General features: G+C 39.2%; 1 protein-coding gene across 1 annotated transcript in view; it reads right to left on the bottom strand.

The window, feature by feature from the left end:
* The window catches only part of ino80d (INO80 complex subunit D), a 39,435-nt gene that overhangs the window by 16,440 nt on the left and 8,919 nt on the right, over positions 1-14,076 (bottom strand). Inside the window, exon 5 of the mRNA XM_002936387.5 lies at positions 4,262-4,370. Coding sequence (XP_002936433.3) covers positions 4,262-4,370 — 109 coding nt within the window. The remainder of the gene's footprint in view (positions 1-4,261; positions 4,371-14,076) is intronic.

The raw sequence follows: 14,076 nt of genomic DNA, 5'->3' as shown, positions 1-14,076 counted from the left end.
ATATTATGGAAAATTTGATTTTTTTTGCATTTTTAGACATTTAGAAGCCTATATCTTGTTACAGAATTGGAATTACACAAAAATTCTACCATATTTTGAAAGCTTAGGTTGTTCTGAAAAAAACGATATATTGTTTTCCTTGGTAAACTAAAAGTCCCCCCGAGGAAAGGCCCCTAAAGTGAAACAGTGCAAAATGTTCAAAAACTGTCTGGCAATACAAGTTCCGCTTTGACCAAAATGGCTGGCAGTAAAAGGGTTAAAGAACTGCAGTCACTATAAGAACACAGTGTAAATATCAACAGCCAGTTTGAAAAGAACACATCCATACTGAGCTGTTGTAACTTTATTGCACTGAACCAATATGGTCTGGTCCTGCACAAATTGACTGGCATTCCAGTTATGGATTGCTTGACTGTACATCCCCAAAGCTGTTTCCCACAGATTAATAATCAGCCTTTGCTGTGAGATCTCATGCAAGAGACACTGGTTTGATTCTCTGTGGCAACTTGGAATTGTGACTTGAGGACACAAGAAGGAAATAGTTTATATAGTGCTTTTTCTCCTGTGGGACCCAAAGCGGTTTTACAGCAATCATGGCAGCCCATCACAGGTAATCTAAGTATGCTGGGGCACTGGCAGGTTAAAGGAGAACTAAACCCCCATTGGTACAAATTCCCACCTAAAGTGCCCTCCATCACCCCCCTTACCACACCTTATATTACAAAGACAAGTGCCCCTACTTGAAAACCTGAAATGAAAAACACAAATCAGCACAGCAGAGTTCAGAACAGTTTCCCTGCACTTTTCACTGCAGGTTTTCCAATTGGGGAACTTTCTATGTAAGGTCAATGGAGGACAGTTGAGGGGGGCTTGTGTACCTAGGGGGGCATATTTAGTTCACCTGTGGCGGCTGCCTTGATTGCTGTAAAGTTGCTTTGAGTTCTACAGGAGAAAAAGCACTATATAAACAATTTCCTTCCTTGCACCCCATGGCACAACAGAAGTGCCACAAGGCAAAAAATGGGCAGCAAAATCTGGTATTTTGGAACACTTTCAAATATAAAATCCATTGGCGAAGAAATCTCTCCCACATGATGATTCTACTGAAGTTGTATTATGCTGATCCTGGTTGCTCCCAGATACTAGACAAGTATGGAAATATATTCCTAATGCTATATGCATGGGTAAGTGAGTGGTTTTAAGCAAAACTATCTTGAGCTTTTATTTCCAAAAATGTTAGGACACTGTAAAAACAGAATGGAATGATTTGCAAATCATTTAAACCCTATATTTAATTGCAAATAGTATAAAGACCACATATATGTTAAAACTGAGAAATTTAATGTTTTCTTAAAAAAAAAAGACAATTTTGAATTTGATGCCAGAAAAAACATTTTAAAGTGTCATTGATGTAAAAATGGGGAAGGGTACACCACCACAAAAACATTGAACAAGCAAATATCACAATAATTTAAGAATAACATTCCTCAACATAAAAATAAATATATTTTTATATTTTCTATTCCTCAAGATAAATACAAAATACAATTTACATATAATGTAAATAATATAAAGAAAAAATATAAATCAAAATATATATATAATAAACAAACTTAAAATTAACATATCATTAAAAGATTCAAAGAATCCAGAGAAATCTATGTACACAATGGTCAAGGCCCAAAACCAATACTAGATGGGCCTTCAGACAGCACAGCATTAAAAAAGTCATGATTTTGTAGTGGAAATTACTGCATAGGTTTAGCAATCCTTCCAAAAATTGTCTACCGTCTGTGAATATAGTTCATTGCTACATCTAGAAATACTGTACAAGTTAAAACTCTACTATGCAAAAAAGAAACCATAAATAAACAGGATCCAGAGGCACCACAACCTTTTCTGGGACCATGCCAATTTACACTGTAAGATGGACTGAGGACAAAGTGAAAAACTGTCTTGTGCTATAATTAATTACAATTTTTTACTTTTTGGAAATCATGGACATAACATCCTCCTGGCTAAAGAGAGAAACCATCTGTCTTGTTATCAGTACACAGTTCAAAAGCTAGTAACTATGATGCATTAGTGGACATAGCATGAGTAACTTGTGTATCTGGGAGCTTGCTAAACAATACATAACGGTTTTGAAGCAAAATATGCAGTCATCCAGGCAACATCATTGCAGGCCTTGCTTATTTCAGCACAACAATGACAAACGGCATTCTGCACATATTGCAACAACATGGCACAGTAGCAAGAGTCCAGGTGCTCAACTGGTCTGCCTGCAGTTTAGAACTATCACCCACTGAAAACATCTGGCGCATAATGAAATAAAAAATTTGTGCGGGCAGAAAGAGGCTCTATCTGCCAAGCACAAACCCCACACGTTCTTGGGCAGATATACCAAAGTATGCAGTATGCATTGATCTATCTATGCATATAGGGCATCAAACTGTTTAGTAGACCACTGGTGTTCATATTTGGGGTGTATGTAATACACTGTGCAAGATAAATAAGCCGACTTGAAACATTTTTAGGCAATTTTGAGAAATGCGGTCAAAACCCCTTACTTTGGTAAAGCTTTGCCTTTTGATACTTTGGGGTACAAATAAATATTCAGTCATTTTTCATTTGTCTGGCTGTGTACTTTCTAAAAATATATGGTTTTCAGTCATCCTACTACTTTTTTGCAGCTTTTACCCCACATAAAATTGCTATGTGTTTGGATTAGGTAAATGTAAATCATGAAATTAGTATGCACAAGTTATATTTTGGGGTCTCCAAGTGCCATGTGCTTTGATAAACCTATGTACAGCATGCATCAAACTGTTCAACAGACCTCTGGGGTTAATATTTAGGGTATTTTAAATAGTTACCTAATAACCTGTAGAAAATAAGATGCTGCAAATTGTAAGGGGCACATTTACTAATCCACGAATCAGAATCACGAATGGGAAAAAATCGTATTGGAAACTAAAATTTCGGAAGATCGCAAATATCACGAAAATGCTTACGAAAAAATCGTATTAGTCACGATAATATCGTATTGGTGATCCAAAAGTCACTACATTTTCGTACCAAACAATTGTAAACAGCGGTAAAACCTTTCCGATTTTTTCGTGCAAACGTCCGAAAAAGTCGTGCGGCGTACGAAAAAGTTGTGCGCCGCGCGAAAAAGTCGTGCGGACGCCCGAAAAAATCGGCGAAAATACGCTCGGAGTGTTCGCATGAACGCTCGAGCGTTCGTGCTTTTGTAAATGTGCCCCTAAGTTTTGAGGTGATTTTTGGAAATGTCAAAAATTGGCGAATTTAGGAAAGTTCTGCAGCTTGGTACTTTGGAGTAGAAAGACATGTGTACCCATTTTTAATTCAAGGGAATGTGTACTTTACAAAAACATATGGCTTTCTGGGGTGAGCATACTTTTTTTTTAGCTTTATCCCACATAAAATGATGTAAATGATTTACATTAGCTGAAATTGCAGAAATGATAGGGGCAAGGGGTATGTTCAGCCCAGGGCCCCCTAAATGCCAAGAAAAAAAAAAAATGCCACATTTTTAGGTAAACCTATACACACAGGGTATTAAACTGTTCAGTGGACCTGACTGGCTTGCTATGTTTCTGGTATTTGTGTTTGTTTTTATATTATGGAAAAAAAAAATCTTTTTTTCCTTTTTTAAGATATTAGAAGCCTATAGTGGAATTACAAAAAAACCTAGTAGATTTTGAAAGTTTAGGTAGTCCTAAAAAAAACATATATCATCCTCCAAAAAAAGGCCCCTAAAGTGAAAGAGTGCAAGATTTTGACAGACTGGCAATAACGGTTCCGCCGTGACAAAATCAGCTGGCAACAAAAGGGTTAAAAGCACATTTTTTCAGAAAACAATAACATTTCTAAGATTCAACATTTGATATTAAATACAGGATTTAAATGATTTGAAAATCATCCCATTTTCTTTTTTTCAAACAGGCAACTAGCAACATTACACTATTAATATGCCCTTTATACATTTTTACTTATTATTCACTTAGTGAACAAAGTTTTAGGTACATATTTTACAGGCATAGTGTATTATGCTGAAAGATCGACAAACTGTGCACTCATACTATGTTTCTGAACAAACATTTTTAAGAGCAGTCCTGCAGCTCACTAGCTGCTGATTAACAATCACTATCATCAATTGCAAGCATAAAAAAGTCAGCAACAGGGACAGTTATTCTTGCATGCTACAAAACAGAAAAGTATAAAATTAAAAACATACTTTTTGCAGTCATATTGGAAACTCTCTCTGAATGACCACGCAGTGCGGTATGGGGATGTTTGGTCACTGTCCTCCTGTTCTTCTCCACTGTCTTCTGACCAGTCCAGACCTAATAAAAAATAAATAAAAAGCAATCTAAATCATAAAAGCAATCTTCCATAAGTCCCACATCCTACCCAAGTTAAATGCTAGCTAAAAAAGATGCCAAACTGATTACCAAGTCTTCATTTATATAAAATAGCAATATATGGTTACATTTATTGAAATGTGAATATTACATTAATCTTACAATTTCTTTTATAATTATTTAGTTTAGAAAAAGTTAAAATTACCTCTTCAAATAAGGTTGCATAAAAGATTATAATGCAGTGCTCTTTTTCAGCCACAAGAGGTCAGAGAAAACCTACAGTTGAGCAGTGCACAAATTTTACTGAGCTTTCAGGGATACTTCAAATACAAAACCTTTGGTTAAAAATGAAAGATATAAAAAGTAAAAATATTTATATTATTTTGAACAGGAACTGAACAGTATATATATCAGCTGATAGCAATGCAATATTAATATACCACTAGAATTTCTAGCCATATTTAAAAGGCCAGCCTAATGTTCCTAAACTTATAAGGGTCCCTTTTAAATTTCTGCTATATTTTATGAACGGATCAGCGATACCTCTGTCTTCTATCCTCCTGCATGTTGTGCTCTGCCAGAGATTCCCAGGACAGAGATATAGGTTAGGGGAGGACAAGGTGAAACTGTCCAGCGCACAAATAAAAAGACAGCAGCCTCTGCACTATAAAAGACAGAGCACACTCTCAGTCCCTGACCCAGTGTGAGAACCCAATTCACCCAAGGAGACGAATGCATACCATTGCCAATAGTTGACTCAAGTCTGTCACAAATGCTCCTCCCAGGACAATTAAACATCAAGGTAAGCCTGTGAGCTGTGAGTGTAGCAGAAGAGATTCAAGAGAAAAGGTGGCAGGGTAAACTACCTAATTGCCCTGTTAGGTACTGTATTGAGATATTATAAATATATTAAAAACTATTGATTTCATATAGATATATTAACCATATTAACTCTTAAATTCCGGTTCCCAATAACTGCGCACACTCCAATATTTTCGAAAACAGTTTATTCCATAACTTGCAGCATCAACGTTTCAGTTCTAGTCTGGAACTTTAATCAAGATGTCAAACCCTAATCATTACACAAAGTTAGACTATAAAAAGGTACATAGTTCAACCCACCAGATCTGCATCAGTGTACCGACTTCACACCCCCCAGGTCCCAAGCATACCCGGTGGCCAAAAGTTGATAATCATATGGAAAATGTACAAACCTAACAGTATATAAATATGGTAATAACAATGCTCACACGTCATCGAACATCAAGAAAACAATTAAAAGAGCAATATTCATTAAGGCCCTTGGGACAGTGTCCAACTTTTTGATCCAAAATGTTTCACACTGCAACAGAAGCATTTCGGCATTGGCATATGATCAATGGCTATATAGTTAAAGGTTGGAAACCTATGTCCCATCTATGTTACATCTATGTGTAAACGCAACATAAGATCAGTTTTGCCCATATATGACAACCCACAAGAGCACATGATCAGATAAATCATGTGTGGCAATACAGGTTATATGGTGCATAATCTTAAAACGTCTTAAAACTAAAATAGTACCCACCTTTTGATTTCAATGGGGCAGAGCCAGTAACCACTCTTGCTATATCTAAATAAAGAAACTGCACCTCCCTATCACATGTGATGCAACATGTAATAAGAGGTGCAGTTTTTTGATTTACAGCTTAAGATTGAGGGTACCAGGATTGGATACTTTCTGTATAGAAAAGTGACGGATTGCGACACACTGTCGCATGCCACCAGTGCTCACGCACCTGCTCTGAAGCGTTCTCTCTCATTCTGTAGGGTTTCGGGTAATAATTCTGATACTACTACTTGTCAACAGTTGGCTTATGTGAAAAACAGATTTTTAGAGCTTGGATATGGAGAAAAAGCCTTGGAAATAGCTTTAGATAAAGCAAGAGTTAGTTACTGGCTCTGCTCCATTCAAATCAAAAAGTTTAGTTTTTTCCACAAAATATAATAACCTATCCCATCAATTCGGGCAGTCAATTGGACCATTATTAAGGCGGATGAAACCACAGGTAAAATACATCCTAATCCCCTTGTGATGAAGTAAAATAGGGGCAAAAGTTTACGTGACCTACTGGTGGTTCAGTGATTATTATTATTAACATTTATTTATAAAGCGCGAACATATTCCGCAGTGTGTTACACGTGGGAAACTGGGTCATCTTCAGGGCTTTCTGCAAATAAAGTTGGTTGTATTAGATGTCTTATGTACCTCCTGTTGGTATATGACACCAATTTTTTGGAGGTGGGACATAGGTTGCCAACCTTCAAATGTATAGCCACTGATCATGTGCCAATGCAGAAACGTGCAGGGGATAGATCGAGACTGTTGCAGCGTGAAACATTTTAAGTTGGACACGGTCACCCAAGGGCCCAAGGTGTGCACCTGCCTCATATATATTTAATAAAAGTAGCTTATTTATTCCATTTAAAAAGTCTGTACTATTGAAAACAGTCTCATGTCAAATTTCAAAATTAAATATAAAAAAAAAAAAAATCTGATTGAGCTTTTAAAAAACAGATTTCAATTCAGGATTCTGCCAGAGCAGCTCTGTTTAATGATTCTAATAATGTTTTCCCATGGCAGTATTCCTTTAGGGCTCTGGCACACGGGGAGATTAGTCGCCCGCGAATCTCCCCAAACTACTATCCCACCGGCGAACATGTAAGTCGCCGGTGGGATGGTACACGCTGCGCAGGCGATTCCGGCAAATCGCCAAAGTTACCTCGCGAGGCTTTTTCGGCGATTTGCCGAAATCGCGCCGCCGTGTGTGCCATCCCACTGGCAACTTACACTTTCGCCGGTGGGATGGCAGGTGATGGCAACTCGGGGAGATTAGTCGCCCGCGAACAGGGAGATTTGTCGCCGTGTGCCAGAGCCCTTAAGGCGTATAACTTGTTGTGGGTGATAAAGCTTGTTTGGAATGTGGTTACAAGATAAATAAGTAGTTCTATATTCAAGTTGCTACTGACCTTTTCAGGCTGCAGATCTGTATTCCAGGTACAGATTAGTTTGAAGCATTGTATCCAGTTTTGATTCCGAGTTGCCTGCTGACTCCTTTTAGGTAAACCCTAAAGGCTCTGGCACACGGGGGAGATTAGTCGCCCGCGATTAACTCCCTGTTCGCGGGCGACTAATCGCGTCTGCCATCCCGCTGGCGACTTACATGTTCGCCGGTGGGATGACAGGGGTAGGCAACTCGGGGAGATTAGTCGCCCGCGAACAGGGAGTTAATCGCGGGCGACTAATCTCCCCTGTGTGCCAGAGCCCTAACTGCACACATTACCTCTCCTACAACAAATCGCTTCCCGACCCGGCCTGTCAGACCTCAGATATGTAAAGATTACATGTCTCTGTGGAATACAGTTCCAACAACCGCCACAAATACAGTACTCAGACCTAGAACATCTGATAATTCAACTAAGCAAAACTAAACTGCTTTCAAACACCTACAAGCTCTTCATTATTAAGAGATATGACCCACGGCCTAGGGTAAAGCTTTAGTGGGAGACTTCAGGGATACAATTGAATCCCGATGATTGGGAAGAAATCATAGACAATCTATACCAGCCCCTGATAAGCACAAGAGACAGACTTATACAATTTAAAATTATCCATCAGACTTACCTTACCCCACAAAAACTACACAATATGGGGAAAACTGACTCCTCTAACTGTCCAAGATGCAAAGCCCACATGGCCATTTTCATGCACCTAATATGGGACTGCCCTGAAACACAAAAATTCTGGAGCAAGGTCACAGAATTCATGGGAACAGAATTGGAACTACCACACGTATTTAACCCAGCCACTTGCATACTGGGCACCCTAGACACCCTGGTACCCAGAAGGAATACAAAACTACTAATGAGACTGCTATTCTTCTATGCCAAAAAAACCATCGCTCTGCACTGGATGGGCCCGACACCTCCATCTCTTCGCAAATGGATTAACCTGGTCAATTCGCAGAGGTTGTCGGGCAAAATTTGAATACATTTGGTCTCCTTGGATAGACTCACCAGCCACAACAGCACAATAACTGTTTACTCTCCAATCCCTTTCATACTTTCCTTTTCTCTCCTTTTTCCTTCTATTCTATTTTATTGTTATAAAAAACAATAAAAAATAACCTTTAAAAAAAAAAAATAATAAAAAAAAAAAAAGAAGAACATGTAAACCCTACATTTTCTTAACAAGTAAATTTAGTTGGGCAGACAACTAAACAGAGTTTCTATGGGAACAAGCAATGCCATCTCTACACTGGCTGCTAGACTGGAGGACGTGTTTAGTAATCTGAGCTGAGAAGAACTGAGAATGCTTAGTAGCCAACAGCCAAAGGCAATTCCTGAGGGAGGGGACCGAGTGGATTAGAGGAGGAGAAGGAATCCTAAGTGATTAAGGGGATGCTGCAGCCTTACTACTAATCTTTAAATAACCAGAATGGCAGGTATTTAAAGATGTTAAAAGAGGCTGTTCACCTGTGGGGTTTACGTGTCCTTTAAGCTGCAGTTGATTTGGTGTTCACTATCACCCACTATCAGTACTGTGTAAAGGGGGCACTAAAGTTATTCTTTACTCTGTATATCAATGAGACACTTAGGGGCTGATTTACTTACCCACGAACGGGTCGAATGGAGTCCGATTGCGTTTTTTTCATAATGATCGGTACTTTTCGGATTCTTTACGAATTTTTCGGATCCAATACGATTTTTGCGTAAAAACGCGAGTTTTCCTATCCATTACGAAAGTTGCGTAAAAAGTTGCGCATTTTGCGTAGCGTTAAAACTTACGCGAAAAGTTGCGCATTTTTCGTAGCGTTAAGTTTTAACGCTACGAAAAATGCGCAACTTTTCGCGTAAGTTTTAACGCTACGCAAAATGCGCAACTTTTTACGCAACTTTCGTAATGGATACGAAAAACTCGCGTTTTTACGCAAAAATCGTATTGGTAACGAAAAATTCGTACAGAATCCGAAAAAATCGCAAAACATACGAAAAAGTTGCAAAATGTTCGTTTTCAAGTCGGAACTTTTCCAATTCGGGTCGGATTCGTGGGTTAGTAAATCAGCCCCTTAGTAATTGCATACTGGGTATTGCACTACAGGTGTTTTTGCATTTAGGGCCACTCAGCAGTTTAGTTTAAAAAACCTTGGTATATCACAAGAGTGGGTGGGTCTATCTAGGTATAAAATCATTGAACATACTGATACCATTAGAGTGGCACCTGGCCATAACTGATCCTTTATGTCTTTTTACATTAAATGTACATATACTGACTTGTCAGTGTAAGAACTCCATATCTCACGCATTCATTAAAACAGGTCATCTTAATCACTACATCTGGTCCAGCACTACAGCCTTAGACTCATCAATGTTACTCTCCGCCACAATCCACACATTGAAAATATGGAGAAGGATGAAATCCAACCTGTCTCCCCTGGATTCAATCAACCAATTATTCCTTAACAACCCAAAATATCAACCGGGGACTACCACTTATTTTCTCAACAAATGCAAACAGTGAGAGACCCGATCAATCCAATTAATAAAGAGATCTGCACTTTTGACAACTCAATATTGAAGTTCCCCCAAGGGACCCTGCAATTCGTCTAATATCTCCAGCTTCATCATTTTGCTAAGCCTCTCTCAGACCATGCCAAAGCCTTGCCACCTATGCCCTTCGAGACAATAGCCAGACTAGGTCTTCCTGAAAAATCTATAAACTACTCCTCCAACCTCAACTGATGGATCACCCATACACCAATACATGACCAAATGAGACCCATTTGTTCATCACCCCCTAACAGATAAAGACTGGATCTCTATATGGGAAAATGCGAGAAAAATAGTATGCTGTAGCAAAAAGAAAGACCAACTATATAAAGTCTTAATGTTCTGGTACCATACTCTGGCTAAGCTACATACGCTTTTTCCTAATTGCTCTTCATTATGTTGGAGAGGATGTGGTGACAGAGGTACCCTACCCCATATATTTTGGTTTTGTCCTATAATTCAACCTCTATGGGATGAGATTGCAGCTCTCACAAGTAGACTACTTTACAAGCCAATACAAAAAGAGACTAAGCTTAGGGAACGTAGTAAATTATCAAAACAGCACATCAGGTAATATAGAAGTTAAATAATAATAAGAATCATAATATGCAGAATGCGCTGGTTCCGGTGTTGCCATGTAATTTAGTGTGGGTTTTAGAGTTTTTGCATTGTTTAATGAAGCATTTCCCAGCTCTCCAAAGCCAGTGGCTGCATAAATATGCAAAATAATCCTCCAATGAGAGTCCCAGTTGATCTGTGTAAATATTTCCTGTTCTTTGTTCCTGCAATTTGAATTGGGAGCATTAAGCACAGTTTCCCAGCACTAAACAAGTCTGTCCCTTTATCCCCATGTCTGATTCCTGTGTGATATAATGAAGGGAAAAATTATGTAATGATCTCTATATACAAGATAATATCAAAATGGCTCATATAGTGCTGGGGACCTAATGAGCATTCTGATTGGTCAATTCTCTTGTGTATATAATTTTTTCCTTCAACCTCTCTAGAGAGCCAAGTGGAATCTAAAAATGAATCCATAAATTATACTGGCCAAATGATCCCTTTGGCATAGAAACACAGGTGTATCTTGGATGCAGGTACATATAAACTAGTGCTGCCAAATATTACCATATCTCCATCACCCAAAATATTAGTTTAGAAAGTAATTGTGGCTTTTTCTAACCAAAAAACATTCTGAATTCTATTATTCTACAAACAACTTTCTCTGACGATGTTGAGTCATCGCCTGTGAGTCCTACCCGAAGGCATGGGCTCCGATGCCCACGTGTCCAAGGCCAATGAACAGCATGTGCGGGCAGATCCACCTTCGCCGAAGCTAGGGTGAGAACCATCAAGTCTTGGCCTAGGGTCAAGCCCAGAGGACTATGACACCTATCCAGGGTGCACAAATCAAACACAAAAAAGGTGCAGAAGTGTACGGGTGCAATGTCATTAATTGCCTTAGTAAGGCTTCAGCTGGCAGCTGGAAAGGAAAAAAGGAAAATACCTCCTGCCCGCCTAATGGCTGGGGCAAAGGAAGTGAAGCTTGATTAGGCAGAAGGAGCATGTGCGAAGCCCCCAACGAAAAATAAGCCAGCAGCTCTTCCCTAATGGGAACACAGCTCTCCGCTTTCATCAAGCCTCAGCTTCAGCACAATTAGCAATAATCTCGCCTCGGTTAGACCTCATTGGCTATGATACTGCCACAACTTTCTCTGACACTTTAGTTACACCGACAGTTACAGCACAACCCAATCCTTGACCAAAGCAAAGGTTTGCTGAACAGACTGGGGGTTTCATACACAGCCTGTTTATACAAACCGGATTCCAAAAAAGTTGGGACACTAAACAAATTGTGAATAAAAACTGAATGCAATGATGTGGAGGTGCCAACTTCTAATATTTTATTCAGAATAGAACATAAATCACGGAACAAATGTTTAAACTGAGAAAATGTACCATTTTAAGGGAAAAATATGTTGATTCAGAATTTCATGGTGTCAACAAATCCCAAAAAAGTTGGGACAAGGCCATTTTCACCACTGTGTGGCATCTCCCCTTCTTCTTACAACACTCAACAGACGTCTGGGGACCGAGGAGACCAGTTTCTCAAGTTTAGGAATAGGAATGCTCTCCCAATACAGGCCTCTAACTGTTCAATCGTCTTGGGCCTTCTTTGTCGCACCTTCCTCTTTATGATGCGCCAAATGTTCTCTATAGGTGAAAGATCTGGACTGCAGACTGGCCATTTCAGTACCCGGATCCTTCTCCTACGCAGCCATGATGTTGTGATTGATGCAGAATGTGGTCTGGCAGAGATGACGTCTGGATGGGAGCATATGTTGTTCTACAACCTGAATATATTTTTCTGCATTGATGCTGCAATTCCAGACATGCAAGCTGCCCATGCCACACGCACTCATGCAACCCCATACCCTCAGAGAAGCAGGCTTCTGAACTGAGCGTTGATAACAACTTGGGTTGTGCTTGTCCTCTTTGGTCCGGATGACATGGCATCCCAGATTTCCAAAAAGAACTTTGAATCGTGACTCGTCTGACCACAGAACAGTCTTCCATTTTGCCACACTCCATTTTAAATGATCCCTGGCCCAGTGAAAACGCCTGAGCTTGTGGATCTTGCTTAGAAATTGCTTCTTCTTTGCACTGTAGAGTTTCAGCTGGCAACGGCGGATGGCACGGTGGATTGTGTTCACTGACAATGGTTTCTGGAAGTATTCCTGAGCCCATTCTGTGATTTCCTTTACAGTAGCATTCCTGTTTGTGGTGCAGTGTCGTTTAAGGGCCCGGAGATCACGGGCATCCAGTATGGTTTTACGGCCTTGACCCTTACGCACAGAGATTGTTCCAGATTCTCTGAATCTTCGGATGATGTTATGCACAGTTGATGATGATAGATGCAAAATCTTTGCAATTTTTCGCTGGGTAACACCTTTCTGATAACATTGTGGGAATTGGTGATCCTCTACCCATCTTGGCTTCTGAGAGACACTGCCACTCTTGAGAAGCTCTTTTTATACCCAATCATGTTGCCAATTGACCTAATTAGTGTTATTTGGTCTTCCAGCTCTTCATTATGCTCAAATTTACTTTTTCCAGCCTCTTATTGCTACTTGTCCCAACTTTTTTGGGATTTGTTGACACCATGAAATTCTGAATCAACATATTTTTCCCCTAAATTGTACATTTTCTCAGTTTAAACTTTTGTTCTGTGATTTATGTTCTATTCTGAATAAAATATTAGAAGTTGGCACCTCCACATCATTGCGTTCAGTTTTTATTCACAATTTGTTTCGTGTCCCAACTTTTTTGGAATCCGGTTTGTAATAGTGAGAGCACAAACTCTGAACTCAGTGTCAGTCACTTTGCAAATGCAATTCAGCATGTCTGGGAAGGAACATAGTGTTTGGGCAGAGGTTCCCCCTGTACATATAATTTTGTTCTGCCTATATATATGCAAAGAAACCCCCATGCAACTGGCTTCATAAACACTTTGAGAGAAGTTATTGGTCTGTTGTGTACTAAAGTTCTAAAGTGAATAATGTTCTGTATCTAAGGCTAAGATAGAGGAGATTGTAAGGTGCATATGCAAGTCACTGTATTACAAACAGAAAAACATTTACAATGGGAAAGTTTATTCTCAGATGGACTGTTTTGTAATAGCAAAGTGTCTAAAACATTTGTCACAGCTTCTGCCTATGTTTCCAACCTTTGAAACTTATATTTGTTACACAGCTTAGTATGTGCAATCATTTCAAGGTGGAAAGAAAAGTCACACAATAACAATTCAGCTAAAGTCTAGCTCCAAGTTCAAAGTACCAGAGCGGGACTTTCTTTTTTAAGGAGCAGCCAGACAGGACTGTGATTGGTTGGCTAGACAGTGACTAGAGCAAGCATAGGAAAGAAGAATATTGTGAGTGGGCAGTTTTGTGTGTGCTACTGCATTTGGTCAGTGCCAGCCTTTAGGTTGTGGGTCATTTAATATATTAATGCTGCATTTTTAGTGTTAGCCTTCTAGTTTTTTATTTCAATAATTTTTATTTGTTTTTTTAAACTTTTACAGAACGGATATTAAAGTAAA

Source organism: Xenopus tropicalis, chromosome 9 (assembly GCF_000004195.4).
Source record: "Xenopus tropicalis strain Nigerian chromosome 9, UCB_Xtro_10.0, whole genome shotgun sequence".
NCBI classification, from domain to species: Eukaryota; Metazoa; Chordata; class Amphibia; order Anura; family Pipidae; genus Xenopus; species Xenopus tropicalis.
This window is presented reverse-complemented; position numbering and strand designations above follow the sequence as displayed.